This window comes from Arvicanthis niloticus, chromosome 9, assembly GCF_011762505.2.
Source record: "Arvicanthis niloticus isolate mArvNil1 chromosome 9, mArvNil1.pat.X, whole genome shotgun sequence".
Lineage (NCBI taxonomy): Eukaryota > Metazoa > Chordata > Mammalia > Rodentia > Muridae > Arvicanthis > Arvicanthis niloticus.
Window position 1 is genome coordinate 39,760,981 of NC_047666.1, and position 23,737 is coordinate 39,784,717.

Consider the following 23,737-nt stretch of genomic DNA (forward strand, 5'->3'; position numbering starts at 1 on the left):
AGTAAAATCACTAAAAAGAGCTGGTTAACACACAATTATTCTATTAAAAAACCTGTTAAATGGAAATTATAGCAACTCAATCTTCTAGAAGATTTTGTTTTGTTGGGTTTTTTTTTTCCTTCCCCCCCCCCCCCCAGACAGGGTTCTCTGTGTAGCCCTGGCTGTCCTGGAACTCACTCTGTAGATCAGGCTGGCCTCGTTTCTAGAAGATTTTAACACGTGCGCGCGCACACGCAACCCTTAATTGTCGAATATTCTAGCATCTTATTCTCTACTTGTATACAAGAAGTTACATTTTCAGAACACAAATTACAGGTAAGATTAAAGAACGTTTCGCAGAATAGCCAGCCATTTCTTATGTAAGCCATAATGTTTGGAACATTTTGACATATCATGTAAGGTCCAAGAAAATGCTATTTAAATGACTCAGCAGACAAGAACTTGTCTCAAAAGCCTGATGGCCTGAATTTGATTCCCAGAAACCACACAGTGGTATAAAGAGACAATGACTCCCGAGTTATCTGAGAGCCATACCATACACATACAATGACTCCCGAGTTATCTGAGAGCCATACCATACACATGTGTCCCCTTTATGATAAATAAAAAAGAACAAGCCTTTCAGATTTCCGCTCAAAGAGGCTGCACCGCAACTTTGTTCAGTTGTTGGGAATCTGGGTTCATCCAACACCAGCTGCCTCCATCATGCTGCCCAAGTTCAACCCCAACTCTAGTACAAAGTCATTCATGTGCCCGAGGTGTATCAGAGGCAAGACTGGCACCAAATTTGCCTTGGCCAAAAATCTTGTCTCCAAAAAAGGTTGGAGATGTTATCACCAAGGCAACCAATGACTGGAAAAAGGTCTGAGGATTACAGTGAAACTGACCATGAGACTGCCAACATTGATTGCACAGGTCTTTAGCTAAAGAACTTCTGAAATTAAGGAGATCCTGGGTAATGGAATCTTGTGGGCTACAATGTGGATGGCCATCACCCTAATGGTATCAACACCGGTGTAATGGAGGCAACAGCCATCTGAAAAAACGAATACACACAGTCTAGTAAAAGTTGCTTCTAAAAGAATTCTTGTGACTAGACTTTGTAGTAAGACAACCTATACATTGCAACACAGAGGCATACACCGTGTGACGACTAGACACAAAACCAGGAAACAGAATCATGCCAGTTGTCCAAGACTAACACTAAGAAAGCAGTATGAGACTCTTCTGTAGTGTTTCTTACAAATGCAGTATGGAATTACAAATTTTCAAGAAAAAGATTTTTTTCCCCATTATGGAGACAGATCTGTGCACAGCACCTGTATCTCTATGGAATACCAACAGGTAGTATAGTTTGAGGCTGAACTAAGTTTTAAGTGCTCAACAAATTAACTTATGAACAGAAAAATTGTTCCTGAATACAAGTAGACCAAAAAAATGTGCTGAAAAAAAAATCAACCATTAATTATTAGATTTTTAATCACAGTTGGGGTGTGGATTCAGCACCAACAATTCTCACAAGCAGCCTAAAACAATCTCTGTAGGTAACTGACACAGGACAAAAACAATCTCACCAATCAGGAACTTACTGTCCATATAGAAACTTTCAAGACAGTAACATACTCTTCCTTTTGAATTCTAGGTTTACAAAGTTCTGGTGACTAACTGAACTTAAAATCTCGACTGACACCTACCAAAGGGGTTATAACAAGATAATCTGAGCATCCACCTTTAGTTGAGTTTGTTGGTAGCCCAATTTCTGCTCAATCCATTATTCTCATCCAATGGTTTGTCTAAAGTTCAGTCCCCTTGAGCCTAGTGACCAGGCAACTAGGAAAAGGAAACCCTCCTCTCGGAAAGGAGTAGCTAGCTATAAAAGAGCAATACCTGACAGGCACAGTATAGTCTTTTGCTCTCAAGAGCAGGGTGTTGAACTGTAAAAAACACAGGGCTAGGAGCTCAGGGAGAGACTATAGAAGACTTTAAAAAGTAATAACAACAAAAAGTCAGTAGGGAAGTATATTCTACAAGACTAGAAATCCTTTCTAGGCTCAAGTTCTCAGTAATGTAGTTAATAAATGAGATGATCTCAAACAGGTTACTAAATAACCAAAAGGATGTAATCTATCTCTTAACCAACAACAATGAAATACTTCCTGTTCTTTAGCTCTCCCACCTCAGGGCAGAACTCTGCCAGCCTCAAAAGTCAGTAGGAAAAAGGAAATTCTGTTGTTAGCCAGAACACTTTCAAAAGCATTTTAACTATGACCCCTAAAAAAACTATCAAATCAAGTGTGATGGCACACATTTATATTCCCAGTATTTGGGAGACTGAAGCAGGAGAAAGGTCACAAGTTCAAGACCAGCCAGGGCTATATATAATATTAAGTGGCTTCTGTTCTCTCCCATAAACATGTAAACAAACTATTGCTATCCAGCATATCAGTATGCCTGTAAAAAAACTATTAACTTACTAAGGTATTATGGCCCTAAAATAAAAATTAAAGTTCACTTTACAAAAGAAATTGATATATATGCACATAAAAAGCTCATCATTTGACAGAAGGTAAAACTATAATGAATATGCTAAAGTCACCATTAATTTTTTCATAAATCTAATAACCTGAAAATAAAATGCTGAAGAAACAAGTATAGGAACAGGAATTCATATTGTTAGGAGGGGAAAGGGGGGATGGATCTGAGAAGATGGGGATACTTTTTCTTAATAAGTTTTAAACAATCAGGCTGGAGAGATGGCTCACTGGTTAAGAGCACTGACTGCCCTTCCAGGTCCTAAGTTCAATTCCCAGCAACCACATGGTAGCTCCCAACCATCTCTAATGGAGTTCGATGCCCACTTCTGGTGTGTCTGTCTGAAGACAGCTACAGTGTACTCATATACATAAAACCTTTATTTTTAAAAAAAAAAAAAAAAAGATTTAAAGCAATCAAAATTCAGAACCAACACCAATGAGGTCTTATTATATAGGAATATCAATATTTTAAAAAATACCTCATGTCACATTAACAGCTCATTTTTCTATTAAAAAACAAAAAGCAACTCCTTTCAGGACAGGAAAATGGCTCAGTGGATAAAGGTGTTTGCTGTCTAGCTTGATGATGAGTTTGAATCTTAGAACCCACACAGTAGCAGAGGAGAACATCAACTTGTACTCCGACCCTCATATGCACAAGGATGTACATGGATGCGTATACATACACCAATAAATAACTTAAAATTAAATTCCTCTTCCCTTGCACTTCTATATGCCCTTCTGAAAGCCTTGTGTAAACCAGTTACATGAAACATGAAGTCTGAAAAGTAAGGAATGGGTGTCCCCATTTTATTAGGCAATCTGCTTTCTGGTATATGAAAATATTTAAACAAGCAGATAAGCTTCAAAGAGATGAAGACACGTAGAGCATTTCTATTCTGTCAAAATGCCCAAGTGGTCCACAATTATCTACAAAGAAAGTCATCAAGTAGCGTGACCAAGTAGACTACAAACAAAGAAATGCTTACAAAAGGAGAGAAACAACCACTGGATGGGCTTCAGGTGGTAATTTAAAAAAACAAAAAAATACATACTTGCCACTGGAGGAAATTAGAAGGTAGAGAAGAGAAACATTATGTCAAAACAAACAGTTCACACCTGGAAGTCCCTCATATCAAATACCTGTCAAGCCAAGCGTTATTTAAGAAGAGCAAGCAAAACCGATCATAGGTCTGCTAAAAAAAAACATGTAGCCACTAGAAGTCTGAGAGTTGCTATTGTTTATACACTGCTAATTGGGACTATCTCTCAGGAGTGATCATCTAGAGAACTGACAAGTGGAAACCACTGTCCTTAGTTATGAAATGCATGGCTTCTTCTGTGGTTCTAAAGGGCAGGGAAAAGAAAACGAGGAGGGGGTAAATAAGGCAAATTACTTCATTTCTGCCTGTTCAAGGGGTAAACCATTCTGAAGCAGAGAAAGAGAACATAGAAGCAACTGCACTTCAGAGTCCAGAGCCATTCTTCCAGTCATGTTTCTTCCTAATAACTGGTTTGTTGCCTTGTAGAGTCACTTCACAGGGAGGCAGAGAGTGGTCTGATCTAGATGCAACTCTACTCAGTTCCTCCATCACCTTAAGCGAGGCAGTTGGTCCTTAATCTCACTGGATTTTAGCTCTTTGTATATAAAGCTGGATAGACAGTATCTATGGCTTGTTTAAAAAGAGATTTTTTAAGTTATTGTTGCACTGCACCTTATAAAAAGAAAGCATTTCATTGGAGGCCTGCTTAAGGTACAGAGGACTAGAAATAGTCCAAGACCATCCAGGTAGAGAGCATGGAAGCGGGAGGGAGCAGCAGCTAACAGCTTACATTATGATCTGCAAGTTGGGAGCAGAGGGTGGTGACCGCCTATGCTTTTGAAAGTTCAAAGCCCATTGTGACACTCTTCCTCCTAATCCTTCAACAGTTCACATTTGGGAAAAAACATTCAAATGTGAGCCTGCTGTGGGGTGTTCTCATTCACATTACCATAACTACGGAGTTTTGGCATTCCCTTGCTTAGATGATGTGAGGACTTACTTGACTGACACTTTCTTAAGTTTCAGGTAAAAAAGGAAAATACTAAATAAACACTGAGAACAAGAAAACTATACCAAGGTCCATCATAATCGATTGCCGAAACATAGTAGTAGTAGTAAGAAGAAGAAGAAGAGGAAGAGGAAGAGGAAGAGGAAGAGGAAGAGGAAGAAGAAGAAGAAGAAGAAGAGGAGGAGGAGGAAGCCAGAGCTGAGCTTAGTGGTGTATGCCTTTATTCTCAGCACTAGGGAGAAAAGAGGCAGGAGGATCTGTGAGTTTAAGGTCAAGCTGGTCTACACAGTGAGGACTAGGACACCTAGAGCTACACAGTGGAGAACTGTTCTTAAAAACAAAAAGGTGGTGAGGGACAGGAAAGAGCAGGAATAAATTACTAAAGCCAACTTTCCATAAAGGGGGGAGGGGGGAGACAATGGAGCAAAATACTTAACAAGGACAGAAAAGCAGAAACTCCATAGACTATTATGAATAAAAGATAGCACAGAAACTATGGAAGAGACCAATTGAGGGTAGGTAGTTTCTTCAGACATTCTCGACCTAGCAATTTCATTTCTGGTTATGTACCCAAGAGACATGAAAGCATAACCATCTCCACACAAAACTAATATAAATGTTAACTGTAACATTATTTCTAAGTCAAAAGTTACAAAGGGTAACTTACAAAAGGGTATTACCTAGTCTTCATTTAGTCAGGTACAGAAATGAGGCACTAAAGAGACCTGTATGAGATGTGAACTGTATCTTAATAATGCTACTGCCAGAAATTTTTTTTTTTTTAAGGAAATACAGAAATAAACCTAGAGACAAAGCCAGCAGTTAAGAACACAGTACATTAAGTGTGGTAGTACATGCCTTTAATCCCAGGAAGCAGAAGCAGGCATGTCTCTGAGTTCAAGGGCAGCCTGATCTGTAAAGCAAGTATCAGGTCAGCCAGAACTACACAGAGCAACCTCCTCTTGAAAAAGCAAAAACAAAACCAACCCAACAAAAAAAGAATACTTACTGCTCCTATAAAGAGTTCTGCTCCCAGTAACCCCCTGACAGCTCACAACTGCCTGTTATCTCCAGTTCCAGGGGATGTGGTAGCTTCAGAAGACTGCACACGTGCAGTATACAAAAACTCATACAAGCATGTACACATGATATAAATAAAACTTTAAAAAATAAAATTAGTCACCACCAGACCTATATGTTGAGGAATATAAGAAAACCTCTCAGCGGAATGAAAGTATACCAGATAAATCTCAAAAAAGGAATGGAGAAAACTGGACACAATAAATGTGGGAAAATTACTTATTTTGTTAAATACTGGAAATGTTTTCTAAAATATTTTAGACTAGTCTCAGCGAAGTTTAAAAGCTTGTTCTTGGTGATTAAAGAGACATACATGACACAAGAGCACAAGGCCAGGAGAATGAAGGAATACTTAACTATAAAATCTTCAAGTATGGCAGGCAGCAGCAGCTCACTCCTTTAATCCCAGCGCTTGGGAGGCAAAGGCAGTCAGATCCCTGAGTTCAAGGCCAGTCTGGTCTCCAGAGGGAGTTCCAGGACAGCCAGGGCTACACAAAGAAATTTGCCGGGCCAGTGGGGGCAGTGGTGGCACATGCCTTTAATCCCAGCACTTGGGAGGCAGAGACAGGTGGATTTCTGAGTTCGAGGCCAGCCTGATCTACAGAGTGAGTTCCAGGACAGCTAGGACTGCACAGAGAAACCCTGTCTCGAAAAACCAAAAAAAAAAAAAAGTATAATATCACTTGAAGACTGTGAGAAAAAAACATACTAATAAGTCAACAACAAACAGTAAAAGTCACAGCTAGAAAAGTTAAAGTGAGGGAGAGGAAAAGTGGGGCGGGGGAGACACACACACACAGGTTAACAACTGTATGGCAGACCATCCCTATAATCCTAGCACCAGGAAGGCAAAGGCAGAAGGAGTTCAAGGCCAACTAAATAAAAAGATAAACTATGTTCATGGATTAGAACAGTGAAATGCCTGCTTTCTTCCATTTTGTACATATATATTCAAAGTCCTAGTATATCCTTTCACAGGATTTGGAGGGCTGATTCTAAAACTTATAATGGAATTACAAAAAGTGAAACGCAGTCAATAAACTGAGAATAAACCAAATTAACTGAAAATAAACCAAGACAGAAGGGTCACATTTCTTGATTTCAAGATGTTATGAAGCTACATGAATTAAAACTACAGAATATAAAGATAGACCAATCAATGAAACCACAAAAATCATTCAAAAGGAATTAATGGTATAAACAGGTATTTTTACTATTTATCATCTTTAAAATCTCAAGCTTAAGTAAGTTAGACATGATGAACTCACATTGTGATCCTAGCATTTGGGAGGCCAGAATGGACTACACAGTGAAGAATTGTAAATTAGCCTAGACTATCATGTGAAACACTAGCAAACAAGAAATTAATGAACACCCAGCACTTGGGAGGCAGAGGCAGGTGGATTTCTGAGTTTGAGGCCAGCCTGGTCTACAGAGTGAGTCCAGGCCAGGACTACACAGAGAAACCCTGTCTCAAAAAAAAAAAAAAAAAAAAAAAAAAGAAGAAGAAGAAGAAGAAGAAAAAGAAAAAGAAAATTAATGAACAAATTATAAAGTCACAAAATTAAAGTCTACTTGTTTAACACAATTTGAAGATACATACTAAAAGCATAACAAATAAATCATTTTTGTACAGCAAAATATCTCCTCACTAGCTTGCTAAATATTTTTAAATGTATTTTCATTCGTGATTTGGTCGGCAACAGATTCTAATATTTGAGCTGTCAATTTAGTGTCAGAACCACCATTACACACACACCCCACACATAACACATCCCATAGACCCATCTTTTCAGAAATGATCTACGCTGTAAAGCTTTTGTGGAAGCATAAACTCAGTGATGGCTGAAGAGATCATTCCTGTCTAGCAACACTGAAGCTTCATGTATTTGGGGGTCACTATGCAACTTACCATATTCAAATGGTTTTTGAAGCACAAGAAAATGAAAAACAAATACTAGCAGCCTGTAATCCCAGCACTAGAGAAATGTATGGAGCAAGGAAAGAGACAGAGTTGAAGACCAGCCTGTTAATTTGGCAATTGTTAACTGATGTATATTTTTAAAATGCAGCAAATCTTTTTACCAAAACACCACAATGCATTGGGAGAAATATCATTTCCACTCATGAAACTCACATTAGACCAAATGATTCTGAAAGCATTAATAAACAATTCAGAGACTTCAGTTATAAAACAGTGCCAAAGGGCTGAAAGGAAAGACCCAATTGGTCAAAAAGTGATAGTACCTGGTTCAAGAGCTCTAGCCCATCTCTTGAAAAACCCCTTAGACCGAGTGAGTTCCAGGACAGCCAAAGCTATACAGAGAAACCCTGTCTTGAAAAAACAAAAACAAAACAAACAAACAAAAAAAAAAAAAAGAAAGAAAGAAAGAAAGAAAGAAAGAAAAAAGAAAAAGAAAAACCCCTTAGAAAAGAACTACAACCATTTGGAGTGCTACTCAACTGCAAAATCTCTGAAGGAAAAGTACTACAAGTTTTTGTTGGATTTAATCTACCTTTATCATCACCCTAAGCCATTTTCAGGATCCAGACTACCCACCCTGTTCCTATAGGTACAGTTTGTATCCAGCAGCTTGAATAGAGAATTCAAGAAGCCCACCTGTGAGGAGCTTGCCTTCTTAGAGCAATTGGCTTCATTAGAAGCCTATTGTGCATCAGCTGTTTGTCAGCTGTGAGCAGAAACGCAAATATTCACTTGAAACTATAATCACAGGAACCACCCAAAATTAATATGGTATATGTAAAAAGTAAAACCAGGAAGAAGTGAGGAGTAAGACAATAGCAGCCCAGCCTCATGGACACACCTTCAATTCCAGCACACAGGACTGCAAGAGGATCTGAGTTCAAACAGACTGATCTTACAGAGGGAGTTTCAGGAAAGCCAGGGCTACACAGAGAAACTGTTTCAAAAACAAAAACAAAACAAAACAAAAAACCCCACAAAACCCAAAAAACCGAGTATGGCAATACTTCCAAGCCATCCATCTAGTTTCTTGTTTGTGTTGCAGAACTGTGTGCTGTGCTCCTGTTTGCTAGATACAGATTAAACTCAGACTGTACACAATATGTAGGCAAGTGCCGGGCTACATTCTCAGCCTTTAGTTTTGTCACAGGAGCTTTCAGTGTGAGCTGCTTTGAATTTACTACTTAGGTAGCCCAGACTGGCTTCCAAATCTTCATTTTCCTGACTGCTGGGACCACGGGAGTGTGCCACCATACCTAAACTCAGTTTTTAAAACTGGAAATATCAATTTGCATAGAAATTTAACCAACATATTATATAATTATCCCTAAAGGTGAAAAGCATTTAAAGAAGAAATGAGCATAATGGATTATGCTCTGAAATGTATAGTGAAGAATGCAAAAGCCTGTTCTGGAAAATGTAATAATTTATCTACCCTGAGGGCTTCTAGCTTAAATACAGAGAAACAAATGTGAAGAAAAAAAATCTAGCACAAAATAATTTCATGTCCTGCTGGAGACCTAATACAACACTCATTGCTTTAATGATCAGACAAGAATCAAGAATGGTTTCCCCGAAGGGTTATCATTAGCTGGACCTTGTATCAGAAGCTGGAGTTTAGCAGATGGGGTAAAAGGTAAGTTTTTACACAATTATCCAACTGGGCTAGGGATGTCCCTCAGTGATGGAGTCCACCCTGAACCACAAAGTATATGTGGCTGGGCAAGCAACATAGTGGGATAAAGAATATGTTCAATCAACACTGATAGTGTGGCCAGGAAATGCATACCAAGGGCAAGAGAGCCTTGCAGATAGAAAAATATCAACCAATTGTTGAATTGACAAATTACATGTTCTCTGTATTTCTAATGTTATCTCCAAGAGACTAGACTTGAATTGATACAGGTACAGAGATTCCTGCAAAATACACTGAAATTTTTTTAAAAATGCATATAAAATATCCAATAAAAATTTTTAAAAATGCAGTAAAATAGTAAAATAGGGCAGTAAAATGTTAAAATAGATTGAGAGTTTAGTATGTTGACTGTCATGGTGGATGGGCATCTAATGTTTCTAACCTGTGTTGTTTTTTAATTGGCTATTTCTATGTAGCAAGAAAGATCAAGTGCAATTCTACTGGGGGGCGGGGGGGGGGGGAGAACCCGTGGGCTTAGGAATGTTAAACTCTAAGCCTCACTTCCTTCTGTTAAAGAGCCATATACCTCTCTGTATACTATTGCCTGGTAAGGATTAAAATGAGAAAAATGTATGAAACCAACTTAACTCCTACTATATGTTAAATCCAGATTAAATGTTGGATCAACAATGGGTAGACTACAAGGTCATTAGTGAAGCTTTAAAAACAAAAACAAAGTCACAACAAGCTACCCAACCAACCCTGGGATGGCTTGTCGTGCTAAGGACAAGCTGTGCCTCCACACATAACACCTAGTACAGTCAATACACATCTGATGTTTAATACATGCTAGTCACAGAAACCTCCAAGTGTAGAGGGCATCTGTCAGAAGAACTATGCTACAGGGGGCTTCCTTATTTTAATTAAACTGAAGTCTAAGTATGCTGCAGTACATCGAATACTTTAAAGCACACTTGTCTTCTGCACTGGGTGCTCTGTACGGATTCCAAGTTTTCTAACACTCTTCTTTTTGGGATCCTCTGTTTTGTTCTTTGAGACAAGGTCTCTATGTAGCCCTGGGCATTCTGCTAGGCTTGGTCCTAGAACTTACACAGATTCCCCAGCCTCTGCCTCGAAAGTACTGGGATTAAAGGTATGTACCACATACCTTCAAGAACTTCAGATATGCCGGCCAGTAGTGGTGCACACCCTTAATCCCAGCACTTGGGAGGCAGAAGCAGGCAGATTTCTGAGTTCAAGACCAGCCTGGTCTACAGAGTGAATTCCAGGACAGCGGGGGTGGGGGGGGGGGGTGGGGGGGGGTGAGGGTGGGGGGGTGGCTACACAGAAGAAACCCTGCCTCGAAAAACCAACACACCCCCCTAAAAACAAACAAACAAAAAAACCCTTCAGATATTTAAATCCCATTGTCTCCACCCTCACTTTCCATCTACACTGAGTTTAGGAGAAATTAGGGTGTGTAAATGAAGAGTTTAGTTTTTAAAAAAAAAACTGTTCAGTTACATATTAACTGTACACCCTTAACATTTGTATCAGATAAAACTCCTTCAAGCTGAGATACCAAATTATGTAAATACTTATTCATACATCATTGGAGTAGCACATTACAAACAAATCCATTTTCCCTACAAATCTCTAGACAAATAATTTAGCATTGTATTTAAGAGAAAGTTTAAACCCTGTTTCAGAAAACAATAAATCAGAAAACAATCACACAAGATCCTATGTGTGCAGACTCAGGATCCCTTCAAAAAGAGAAACTCCAAAACAAAACCCAGAGCCCATCAGGAAGGAGATGTTTAAAGGAGAGGGAAGGAGCAAAACAATGGCAAATTTCCTAATTAGGAATCAGGGAGATTAGTAGCAGTAAGCTCTTTGTATATGACGTGATGGGTGCCATGTTTAAGGAAGGTTTACAGTCCTCTGTATCTAGAAGAGAGGTAGACAGGAAAGGAGGCATTTGCTAACACATGAGCTAACTCATTTACTGCCATATACTATACCCTAGAATAACTAGGGACAAGCTGAGTAACACCTGACTTCCTCTGGACACAGAGCCAGTGCACACAGTGAAAGCAGAGCTTACAGGGTCCCGAGCTTATATCCACCTGATTTTGCGCAGCAACAGGTGCTTCCCACTGTACCACTTACCTACAGAATTCACAACTCATTGCTTCTTGCTGGTAACTTTAATAATATCATGAAAAGTTCTTTCGAGGAATTGTGTAATTTTCTAAGTCAAGCAATGAACAACCCTTTTGATTTCAAGGCAGAAAATACTATACACTGTCTAGATTTAAAGGTATTATTTCTCAAGGAGTCAGGATGAGAAGGATAAGAAACACAAAGAAAAAGAAACAGAAGTAGGTAAAATGAATCTCTTAATCTATACAGTGTTAAATAACCATTACAGACTGTGACTAGGCTTTTTTCCAGAATTCTGAATAAGCATTATAATATTGCTCTCTTCAAACTGAAATAGCCCTAGAAAAGGATGGAATGTTGTGAAGATGCAGGGTAAAGAAGTATACACCTTGTACACACTAATTGGTCCATTTAGTTTCATCATCTTTCCTATCCTACTGAACATAAACTCCAGTAACAGATACCTCCCAAAACTGCTTTGAGTATTAACATTAGAGAAAAGGACATAAAACTGACATGAAAAGTATAGAGCACTATTGGAATATCATGACTAACGGGCTATGTTCAGGTGCCTGCAACAGTAGTTGTACATTCAGTCAAATCACAGTTTACATTTTTCTTTTTTAAAAAGAAGTCCATGTTTCACCTGCATGCATGGCTATGCACCAAATACATGCCTGGTATCCATGGAAGTCAGAAGAGGGTTTTGACCCCCTGGAACTGTTGGGAGCCGACTTTTAGCAGAAAGCGGCTACCAGCTTTGCAGCCATCTCAAGCCATATACCCTGACGTGAGACTTGTTTTTCCAACAGCCTACAACAGCTGAATATCTGATATTCAGATATTCAACAACTCTGATATCCCACATATTTTGTTTTGCTGTTTACTGCCCCCAGCTACAAGGCGCACGTGGTATCCATGCCTGCAAGGCATGCGGTTCACGTGCTATCCACGTGATATCCACGCTATAGACGTGCCTGGCTTATGTCATATCCACACCTACATATCCCCAGATTTCCCTTCAATAGAGAGAATATGGGAGACAATGAGAGAGACAATACGAGAGAGACTTGATCAGACCCTCTGTCTTGTCTCCATTCTTCGAGTCTGCCCCACACTCTCTCTCGGTAGACCCGGACCTGTGGAACAGAGTGGGTCGTTACAGTTTGGCCGCCCAACGTGGGGCAGCTCGGTCGCTACATGGAACTAGTTATGGATGGTTGTGAGTAGAACCTGGGTCCTCTGCAAAAGCAATCTTTGCTCTTAACCACCAAGCCATCTCTCCTGCCCCTTACATTTCCTTTCCTAAAGCATCTTCTAGATTCATTTACAGGCTCACAGAAAACTGCAAGAAGTATACTGTGGTCCCATGTAATCATAACCTTTCAGCTTCTATGTAATACACAGCTTAATTATAATAGTGTCAGAACCAATAAATACCATTAGCATAGGCATACTTAAGAAGTTCAATGCCGATTTATGCTTTATAATTTTCAAAATGAAAAATTCAGAATCTTAGTTCTTCCAGAATACAATTTACAACAAAGCAGATTTTCACTTTACTCTTACAAATAAGGAATTTGTAAACATAATATATTCACGAAAATTCTTTCTTAAATGCATCCAAAGTGAACTAACTGTATCAAAGCTTTGAAATCTTTCATACAGCTTACTTTTCCATTCCCATATGCTGCTCCCACCTATCCCATTTTGTCACTCGTAACAAAACCTCATATTACTACATAGCACTAGGGGAAATATACTCAAGTATTTGTGGTCCAGTAACTAAATTCCTCAAAAACATTTCAGCTGGTGACAATGAGAAGTGTTTTCTAATTTTGTTTAGTCTCTAAATGGGTTCTAGAGCTCCCTCTCTCTCCCTTTGGATACAAGGTTTCTCTGTGTAGCCCTGGCTGTCCTGGAACTCAGAAATCAGCCTGCCTCTGCCTCCCAAGTGCTAGAATTAGAGACATGCACCATGACTGCCTGGTTAGTTTATCAATCTTTACTGACATTTTCTTTACTCATATAGTAAAAACTAATGGGTTGTGGAAGTGGCTCAACTGTGATGAACACTAGATGCTCTTCCTAAGGCCCTAAGTTTGATTCACCTAATATTTGGCCAATCATATTGCCACACGTGTTAGACAGCAATGACTCAGGAACTGGTCATAAAATCTGAATCTTGCAGTCAGTCTAAATGGCACCTTTCTCCTTACAGACTATATAGACCACTAAAGGGGTCTGGATTTGGGGGGTTAAAGTAGCTTGAGTCAAGAGTCTGACTTCTTGCCACATTCTATTCCTTTAGTACCTGTGGTAGCACACAGAGTTTTTGTTAAAAAAAAAAAAAAAAAAAGAGAGCCTCATACCCTACATGCAACATCTGAGCTGTTCTTAGAAAGCAGTCACTGAGTTTGTTTTCTCTCTATGACTAACCACATTTTAAGTAAGATTCATCATGCTGAAGAAACTAGCATTCCCTTAATCTAGTCTTTCCAAAAGCTATTAAAATTTAACTATATGCTTCATTCTCTTTAATTGTATAGAAAACTGCATTGTTTTAGCTCAGATGCTTTTTTACATATCCCTGTATACCTTCCACTGTTTTTCTTTTATTTTTCTTGTCCAACCACAAGATAGAACAGATATTGTTAATTTGCTAAGAGGAAAAGAGAAAGCAGAATCTAACCCTGCTTAAAAATTTCACCTGTTTACCTTATGATTCCAACTCTCAATTTCTGAGTAACACTATAGCATATCTACAACTGCCATAATTTACTGGGTTCATTTTTGCCACATAGTGTTAATAACTGCATGAAATGAAAATATAGCTAAATATATGAAGTAAACGTATCAAGAATTCCACAGAACACAGAACTACTCCACCTTACTCAGCACAATAGTGAACAAAGAGTCCAAGATGAATGCGACTACCAACCCTATGTAGGAGGTGTAACATCACAGAGGGCTTCTAACATTGGTCAGTGCTCTCTGACCATCTGTAAGCTGCCATTAGGTGCCAGTTTATAAACAAGCGATCTGCCTCTTCAAAATTGGTTTATCCCATACAATCAACCCCCTGCTTCATTTCCAGACTTCCCAACAACTTCTGGCCACTAAAACAACCACCCGGGCTACTAAGGTAATATTTATGGCCAGGCGGTGGTGGCGCACGCCTTTAATCCCAGCACTTGGGAGGCAGAGGCAGGCGGATTTCTGAGTTCGAGGCCAGCCTGGTCTACAGAGTGAGTTCCAGGACAGCCAGGGCTACACAGAGAAACCCTGTCTCGAAAAACCAAAAAAAAAAAAAAAGATAATATTTATGACAGTTGATATTCAAGTGTGCCACAAAGCACCACAACTCAAACAAGCACCACAGAACTACCTTAAATGCACTATACTTCCTGCCTCCAAGACTTTTTAATCTTACATTTAAGTCTCAGTTTTGTTTAGAAAACAAAATCAGAAAAACAGGAGCATTACTCTTGGGGGCACACTTAAGACAATGTTCACCTAACCCAGTAACATTAAACACAAGAGAAAAAGCACTCATATGAGAAAGAACATTTACAAGAACTCAAAACTTGGGGCTTTGGGGGGGGGGGGGGAGTTTGCTGCTGTAGCACAAATTAGGTAATGGCTTTTGAACCCTAACAGCCAAAAGAACTATATAGTTGTCCAAGTCTTTACTTACTCTATAGAGCCAACATCTATGAACCTCTAGAAGTGCCAGGGTGTATTATAATAAACGCAGGAAAACAAAACTATTAAAAAAAAAAAAAAAAGCCCACCCTGTCCTCCAACAAGATGAAAAACAGGCACACTGGCAATCAAATAAAAACACAGCTGATAGAATATATGCATGACAGAATGTATACAAAAAGGCTTCATAGAAGGTCATCTGGAAGGACAAACACATCAGCCAGAATGCACAAAAAGCAAAAACCCTTAAAAAAGAAAACAAAGGGGGCAGACATGGCACACACCTTTAATCTCAGCACTGTGGAGTAGGTAGGTGAATCTCTGTCTTTGAAGCCAGACTGGTCCAAGACAACCAGGGTCACACACATGAAACCCTGTCTTGACAAGAAGGAAGAAGGAAGGAGAAGAAAAGGAAGAGGAGGAAGAAGAAGAGGAGGAGGAGGAAAGGGTGAGGGGAAAAAGCTGGAGAGATGGCTGGGCAGTTAAGATCACAGGTTGGTCTTCCAGGGGACCAAGTTCAATTCCTGTCACCCTCAAGGCAGCTTAAGGCACCCACATGGCAGCTTAAGTGTCTGTAACTCTAGTTCCAGGGGATCCAACACCCTCACACAGACTCACATACAAAACACCAAGGTATATAAAATTAGATCTTTAAAATGAAAGGGAAGGATAAGAAAGAAGGAAAGGAAGAAAGAAAATAGAGGAAGAATAAATACATGGATTTACGAAGTGAGACATCACAGTCCACACTCAAAACACCAAACAGTTTGGTATGAAACAAACATACTATGTAGAGGGGGGCAGATGGGAGTAGTTGCATGCTGCTTGCACAAATTCTTAAGACAGACATAGGAAAAGACTAAACCCCCAAAACTTTGAGATATTCAGGATTTAGATTTCCTCCTAAAAGCAATGCAAACCAGGAGACAATTTGAAGCAGGATCTATGAGTGATCTGTGTGGCACCTTTGGGAAACACTATCAAAACTCAGCTTTTCAACCCATGGATTGAACTGACTTTAAGCTGTTCAAGTGTAGAAGCAGGTATATTTGTTTGTAATACGTACATACACAACCACGGAAACAATGAAGCAGTAATAGTAATAATGATAATAATAATAGCAAGACTAATAATAAACAGTCTCTGGGAATTCAAAGCATTTGGAGCAAAGTAAAAGTATGTAGACTATGGCCTGGGATGTTCAACTGCAGAGCACTTTTTAAATCTTCAGGCGCTTAAGATAGGGTAAAGAAGTAAAGAAACAGGATACAGAGTGAGTGGCAAAGTCCAGTTGTGGTCCACTAATCCAGGGAAGGAGGCTAGCAAGCTTGAGCTCAAGCCCAACACGAACCAGACTATACAACCAATCTTACATACATACAATGATGAGTCCTTCTCTTCAAGGAGACTGTTTCAACTTTAAACAATCAATTCTTATGAGCTGCCTCACACAGGCCAGAAAGACATCAGAGCATTATTAGCTCAAGTCCAGAACCCTACTACTCCAAGCACTTAAGAAAGGAGCTGGTTCTGGTAGTTCTTTTGGTAAAGTACTGCAACTGGAAGGTTTCTAAACCTTGGAAGTTCTTCAACACATACTGAAGTGCATAATTAATGTACGACTCACAAACAGTCCAGTAATACAGTGGTGTATAATTTCCTATCATGGTGATTAAAAAACATCACAAGGTATTAGCTGGCCTGTGTTTAGTATGTAACATACAACTAAGAAAAGTTGAATACCCTAAGACCCCAAAGCCAGCAATGCAAACAACTGAACTTAACAAAAGCTAAACATCACTGTAAACTGGCAGGACCCACTCTCCTGACTCCAAAAGCAGGCATCACCACACCTAAACAGGGAAATTGCACACGGCAGCACTGTCCGTCTATATGTAGAGCAGCCTCTACCAGTCCAGCCCTCATTCCTCTATGCTCCTCACTCCCACTCTTCAGGGCATGTGTCACTAGTTGAAATGATCTCAGTTTTGTTTATATTATCTTCCCTTTCCTCTCCATAGGAGTTCAAGCTCAATGAGAATAGGAACATCACCTGTCTTTGCATCACTGTGCATGCACAGAACCCACACAGCTAAGTGCACAATACAAACTTATCAAATGACCACAGCTATCCAGGTGATTTACTTTATTTAAGGACACCAAGCACACATAAGTACCAACGAAACAGTAAGTTCAATGCAATAACAGTAATTACTCAACTTACATTAAGAGTGATTTTGAAAACCCCCAGCTCTGAAAGGCACATCAGCTGGAGGCCAGGTAAGGTTTGATGATCTAGAACACAGGTACTTTACAGAGTGTTTTTATTAAAGAAAAACACTACAATGAAGCCAAGGTGTAAAACCAGAGTTATGGATTCTCAGGAAATATGGTTAGGAGGCCTGGAAATCTTGCTGTCTGAAATGGACCGCTAGAAAGATGCCCTTTAAAGGGGTCCAGCAAAGATCCTAACATATATTGTGGCTTTCCCACAAAACTTCTGTAGTAATTAGTGATTTGTCAAGACTGGGTTGTCAAGGTATCTTTATAAGGGAAGTCCAAAGTTACAAACTGAAAAACTCCAAAGCTCTCAAACACAATTTTATCCTAACAGTCACTTCTCTAACTTCCAATTCAATAGTCTGAAGGAATATCTCTTTCTATAAAGCTAGTTATTTTTCTACAACTGTAGTAATCAGCTTAAAATTTTTCCTTCTACTGTCCACAAAGTTCTAAAAACAATATAAACTTTTCACAATGGCAGTAATTAAAAAATAGGGGATTAAATAAGACTTTTACTGCATAAACTCTGCAGATACAAGGAATGGCCAGGACAGGCACAGTGGAAGGAGAACCCAACTTCTGAAAATTTTCCTCAGTCTTCCACATGTGCCATGTAGTGAGTGTGCATACATAAAAAGAGTGTTTAAAAAAACAAAAAACCAAGTTCTAAACCTATAGTGATTGATCCAAAGTATTTCCAATTTCTCAAGGGAATCCAATTTAAGTAGCAGCTAGAGGAAAAGATGTACCATCATTAGCAAAGTAACAATCGCTGACAATATATATACAGCAGTGTTCCAGTGCGTTCTATTTTAAAAGAGGCTATTTCACTCAAAGAAAAAACAAGGTCATAAAAATCAGTTTACCATCATGTCTAGGAAGTTATTCTGTCCAACAATTTAAAAAATATCAGTAGCACAAAGTTACATTAGTTCATGCACTTATAATGCTTTACTTTTCCTTCTTTCGTTAAAAGGATAAATACTACTTCAAGCTACACCTAGGAAAGGGATGTTTCTCTCCCACCCACCTGCCATCTTACACAAAAGGCTCCTTTATCTCTCCATCTTTGCAAAGCTGGATGTAACTCCATGGTAGAGAGGCAACCTTCCAGTAGTCTATTACTACTTTAGGGTTAACTTTACTATGTATCAATGACTTTGAGAGAGGAAAGCAACTCACATTATGGCAATATTCTAAAACTTGGAATGTGTTGACAGCTGTACTCTTTCAAATGACTAAGAAAAATCACTTAATTGCACTCATGATGACTGAATGATATATGTAAAGTATGCCACCAGTTCCCAATAAAGCTCTTTAAAAACCTAATAAGTAATGATGATGATGGTGATAATGATAATAAAGCAGCCTGGAGAGATGACCTAGTGGTTAAGAACACTTGAAGCTTTATCATAGGACTGAAGTTGGATTCCCAGGATCTAAAAATCAGGCAGCTAACAATCACCAGCTGGTCCAGGGAATCTGATGCCTTTGCTCACCTGCACATACAGACCTATACAACTAACATAAAAATTTAAAAACTCAGCTAGAGATTAGAGAATGGGAAAATATGGTTAGGAAAGGAATTATAGACTAGAGAAGGCCAGAGTTAACAGCACACAACCTATAATACCAGAACTATCGAGACTAGCAAGGAATCAAGCCAGGAGTTCAAAGCCAGCCTAAGCTATGTAGCCAGTTACAGGCAATTCAGGCCCCTATCTCAAAAAAATAAAAAAAAAAAAAAATAAAAAAAATTACAGATGCAACATATATATATGTAGTAATTATCTCTAAAATACAAACCTTAGCCCTGCAGGATCATTCATAAATAATGAAGGAACAAATGTATAAAGATCACTTCTGCCCTCAGATAATCCCACTAGATAAATGCCTACTATTCCCTTGGGACTTTTCTGACTGTCCTTTTCACTGTGCTCCATGCTACTCCAAAGTCCCTATTCTAAAATCCACAGTTCTAACTGCAGATTTAAAACTATACTGCACATCCTAATAGAAGTAAAAGCTAGCAGCTGATTTTTAGAAATCAGTTTTTCTTTTCCAAAAGAAAAAAAAGGGGGGGGGAGGGGGGAGGGAAGATTCCTTCTAATTGATTTCCAAGCCAGACTATTTATTCTAGTCTCACTTTATACAACCTTTGGCAGTCTTTACAGGTTGGATTAGTTACCTGAGTACAGGTTCTACCATTTTTTTAACACCTCCCCCTTTCAGCAGCATCTTTCATATCCTAGGAATTTTATACACACTCTTTAGATGATGGGCAGTATTTTCCTACTTAAATTGAGGAACATCAACACTACCCACAAAGGGCAATAGCTGTGTCCTATTGGACTATCACTAATTTAAAGCTGTTTTCCTGGATTGACTGGTTGATGCCAGCAGCAATAAAGGCAAGAGTAATCAACAACTCCACTATAACTACTGGCCAGCCAACCAGTTTAAACACCGGCTTAGAGCAACATTTCAGCAAACACACTATTTAAAATTACCAATTTTCATCTATTACCCAACACCCAACCCTAACCACCTGGCTTGAAGTTCCTATAGACCTGACTTTAATACCCACTGCTGCAAAAACAAACCAAGAGAGAAAACAGCAAATTCTTATGAAATTTTGGCAGTATAAAACTTAAGCCCACCCCCACTTGCAGCAGAAAGAAGTGCAGCTTAGTCTTCACATAGTCCCTTAACAATGTGGGGCAGGTGTTGTCTCTGATTCTTGGCGCCATGGGGGGTATGAGGTGTTTAGTCTTGACTAGATTGGGGGGTGGGGAGGAGATGGGCTTCCTTTTCTCTGAGAAGGGGGATAACAGGGGAGGGACTTGTAAGGGCAGAACTGGGAGGGGAGGAGGGCTGAGACTGCGATGTAATATGAACAAAAAATATTGTACTAGCCTATATCCCAGAAAAATTAAATGAAGGAATGCACTGACCAGGAGGAGAGCATCAACACTGGTCACTTCATATGGAACCAGTGAGCTACACACTTGCACTCCACTTAATGACAACTAAGTATTGATAACAACCAAATCCAAACAAGATTAGTTCAAAAAGAGTATCATGAACTGGTGAAGGTTTCCCACCTGCATACTGTGTTCAAAGCCTGCTGAATGACTCAACTGCATGAAAGCTCTGAAAGATGATGGTACTTCATTTTTTCCCCCTGAATGGACAGACTCAAATATCCTAGCATGTCAATTTATCAGTTTAAAATTTCACTGCTGTCATCTGTGGCTCTGAAAACGTTAGACAAAATCTTAAATCAACACCTTTCACATGCTTCCAAAAAGTTGGTGAATCAGGCTTTTCAAAAGTAAAAGCTGAAAAGCATTTCAATATGAGATAATTATTCCCAGCAATACATCAGATGTAAACTTTTGAATCTGGCTGAAGTTTCTCTTCAGCAGCAAGGTTCTCAAGTTCTTACTAGTTTCCTGGTCATTTCCTTGAACATCAACTACACTAACACCCAAGGCAAAACCACAATAAAGAGCTTTGGCCTCAGTGGGATTCTACATATAAAAAACATTACTCATAAAACAGTATAGTTACTATTGATTTAAAGTAACAAATACATTTCTGAACTTTCATGCTGTGTTATGGAATCTCCGATTTTAGACAGCAGAACAAATCCTAAGAAATGGGTTTTCCATTTAACTAAATCTATTATGATACAAAAAACTGATGTGAATTTACTTTAAAAAAAAAAAAAAAAAAACTACTAGCTGGGTGAGGTGAGGCTGATCCACATCCTCGCACCCAGGAGGCTGAGGTATAACAGGACTGCAGTTCCAGAACAGCTCTAAATATAGTGAGATGTATCTTAGCAAAGACAAACTACTTACAGGAGAGTAAATTTCAGTTGAGTTCTGATTCAAAGGTCTCATTTCTTAACAGTTAGTGAAATTCACAAAATTCCCCAGTAACTGGTGCAATTCATTCCAGTTAAGACTTGCAGCTGAGCCTCCTTAATCCCAGTTGCAAGTAAGCAGCTAAACCCGGACAGACACCTCGCTCAGAACATCCAGGTGGAACTAGTCACAATGGGATGCTGCCAACTCAAAAACAAGCACCTGCTGAAATGAAACATTTTAGCCATCAACCTGGACTCCTAATGAGTCCTAAGCTAACTCACTTTCATATGGGCTCTAAAGACAGTCCCTTTAAATGGGAGTAAGAACACTATAATCTAACTCTTAGCAAAAGAAATTCCAAATAAAAGTTAAAACATCTGCAAAACATTCAAAATCAGTTTTACTGTTACCTCTACAAATACTTTCCAACTCATTTGCTGTCACATGTAGTTAACCACTCTCATCTCAATATAAAAGAATTCCTTTCAATGTTTTAATAAAGCAATTTGCACAAACTTCAAGTCAACATTTCACACACTTCACCATTCTGCACAACCTAGTAACAAAAGACACATCAACATCAGCAGGCCCCCGGCCCGACAAATACACTTTTTCAACCCTCCAGTATGTATCTTCAAGTGCAAAGAGATATTTGCAACCCAAGACAGACAAAAGGCTCAACCCAGTCTTATTGTACTCCCATATTAACATTAAACTCAGGGAAAAAAACTAATTCCGGAAAATTTAAAAGCACTCTGCATGAGGCAAATACCAAAATGTATAACGCTCTACAATCCTTATCACTATCTCCTTCCTCTCTTCCCTGTGGGAACCAATAGCAACAAGCCAAAGGAGGCAAATGTCAAATAAATCCAGTGTCTGTTCGAAACAAGATGAAAACCTGGGGGAAATCCCTCCCATAAATCCTTTATTTCAGCCCGAGGCACTGGACGCAGCTTGAAATGCCACATAACCCGAACCACATCGCCCATTCCCAAATGCTAAAAAGGGTCGTCGTAATCAACAAGTTGGCAAGAGGGCGATCAATAATAATGAAAGTACGACTGATTCCCCTCTCCTCCGCGCCAGGAAGAAATAAAGCCAAAACAAGTCTTTCAACAAAAGCTAACACACGTCTTCCAGTACCTGGTGGAGGTGCCTTTCCGCACATCGCAGATGCTGCATTTAAAGGCTTCGGCGCTGTTCCTAAAGGTGCAGACGCTACAATCCCAAAAGCCTTCGTCTGCGGCAGGTTTCGCTTGTCTTTTTGGCCTTCCGAGCAGTGGAGAACCGAGGAGAGAACAGAGAAGAGAAAACAAACGCTGGTGAGCCGTCGTCAATTCACAGGAATCCTACGCTGGAAACTTCTCGCGACGACCACCCATCTACCCCACTGGCGGGGATCGGGACGAGAGAACGACAGGCAGCGCGGAGCCGGGCGCCCCCTCCGGCTCTGGGCTCGGAGCGCCTGGCGGCGGCGACGGCTCACGCGGGGCCGCGCCGAGCGCAGGAAGCGGGCCGACTCGTGGGCGCGAGCGCCGGGCGGCGGGGGCGCGGCGCGGGCCGCGGGCCGGATCCCGAAGGCGGCGGGCAGCCGGGACGGCCGGGCGGCGGCGCGGAGGGGGCCGGCGCCGCGCGCTGCCCGCCCCTGCTCGCGCCCTCCCGCCCGCCCCACCTGGTTAAATCTCCCTTTGTCTGGGCGGAGCGGCGACGGCGGAGGGCGGCTGAGGAGGAGCCGCCATGGCTGCGGCGCGCACGGCCGCCGGCCCGAGCGGAGCGACACCGCCTCCCTCCGCCCCCGGGTCTCCATCTTAGCGCGCCTCCCCCGCGCGGCCGCTCCGGCCTAGTCGCCGGTGTCCCCGCCCGCCGCGGCCGCCCTCCCCTTCCGCCCCTTCGGCGCCCGGCAGGTACCTGGTCGGGCTCTTCTTGTCGCCCATGGTCATGGACGGGCTGGCCCCCGGCGCCCCACAGCTGCGCGCGCCGCCGCTCCGAGGAGAAGCGCGGTCCGCAGCGTCGCGGAGCGGCCCCCGCCCTCCCGCGCCGCCCGCCCGCCCTCCGCCGCTGGGCTCGAGCTCCAGCCGCCGCCGATGCCGCCGCCGCCGCTGCCGCCGCCAGTCTCCGGACGAGACTAGTCCCCGCCAGCGCCGCCTCCGCCGAGTGACTGACGAGGGGCGGGGCCGGGCGCCGCGCGTCATGCACCGTGCAACCAATAAGAGGACGACGACCGGCGCCGCGGGGGCGTGGCGTGGCGCGCGGGAGGGCGGGGTGCCGCGGGGGGGCGGGGCGGTCGGCGTGCGTGCCCGGGAGTGTGTGTGCGCGCGGGGGGCGCGCGTGCCTGCCGGTGGCCCCCGCGGCCCCGGCGCGTCTGAGCGTGCGAGCCCGGCAGGGAGCACGTGGCCGTGCCCGCGGGCCCCCGTGGCTC

At 41.1% G+C, this 23,737-nt stretch overlaps 1 protein-coding gene across 1 annotated transcript in view; it reads right to left on the reverse strand.

Annotated features, from left to right (window-relative positions):
* Rybp (RING1 and YY1 binding protein) overlaps positions 1-23,377 on the reverse strand; it is a 48,498-nt gene extending 25,121 nt beyond the window's left edge. The window contains exons 1-2 of the mRNA XM_034511803.2: positions 23,227-23,377; positions 22,462-22,587 (exon numbers count right to left, since the gene is read on the reverse strand). Coding sequence (XP_034367694.1) covers positions 22,462-22,587; positions 23,227-23,258 — 158 coding nt within the window. The 5' untranslated portion in view covers positions 23,259-23,377. The remainder of the gene's footprint in view (positions 1-22,461; positions 22,588-23,226) is intronic.
* Positions 23,378-23,737: the final 360 nt, after the last annotated feature.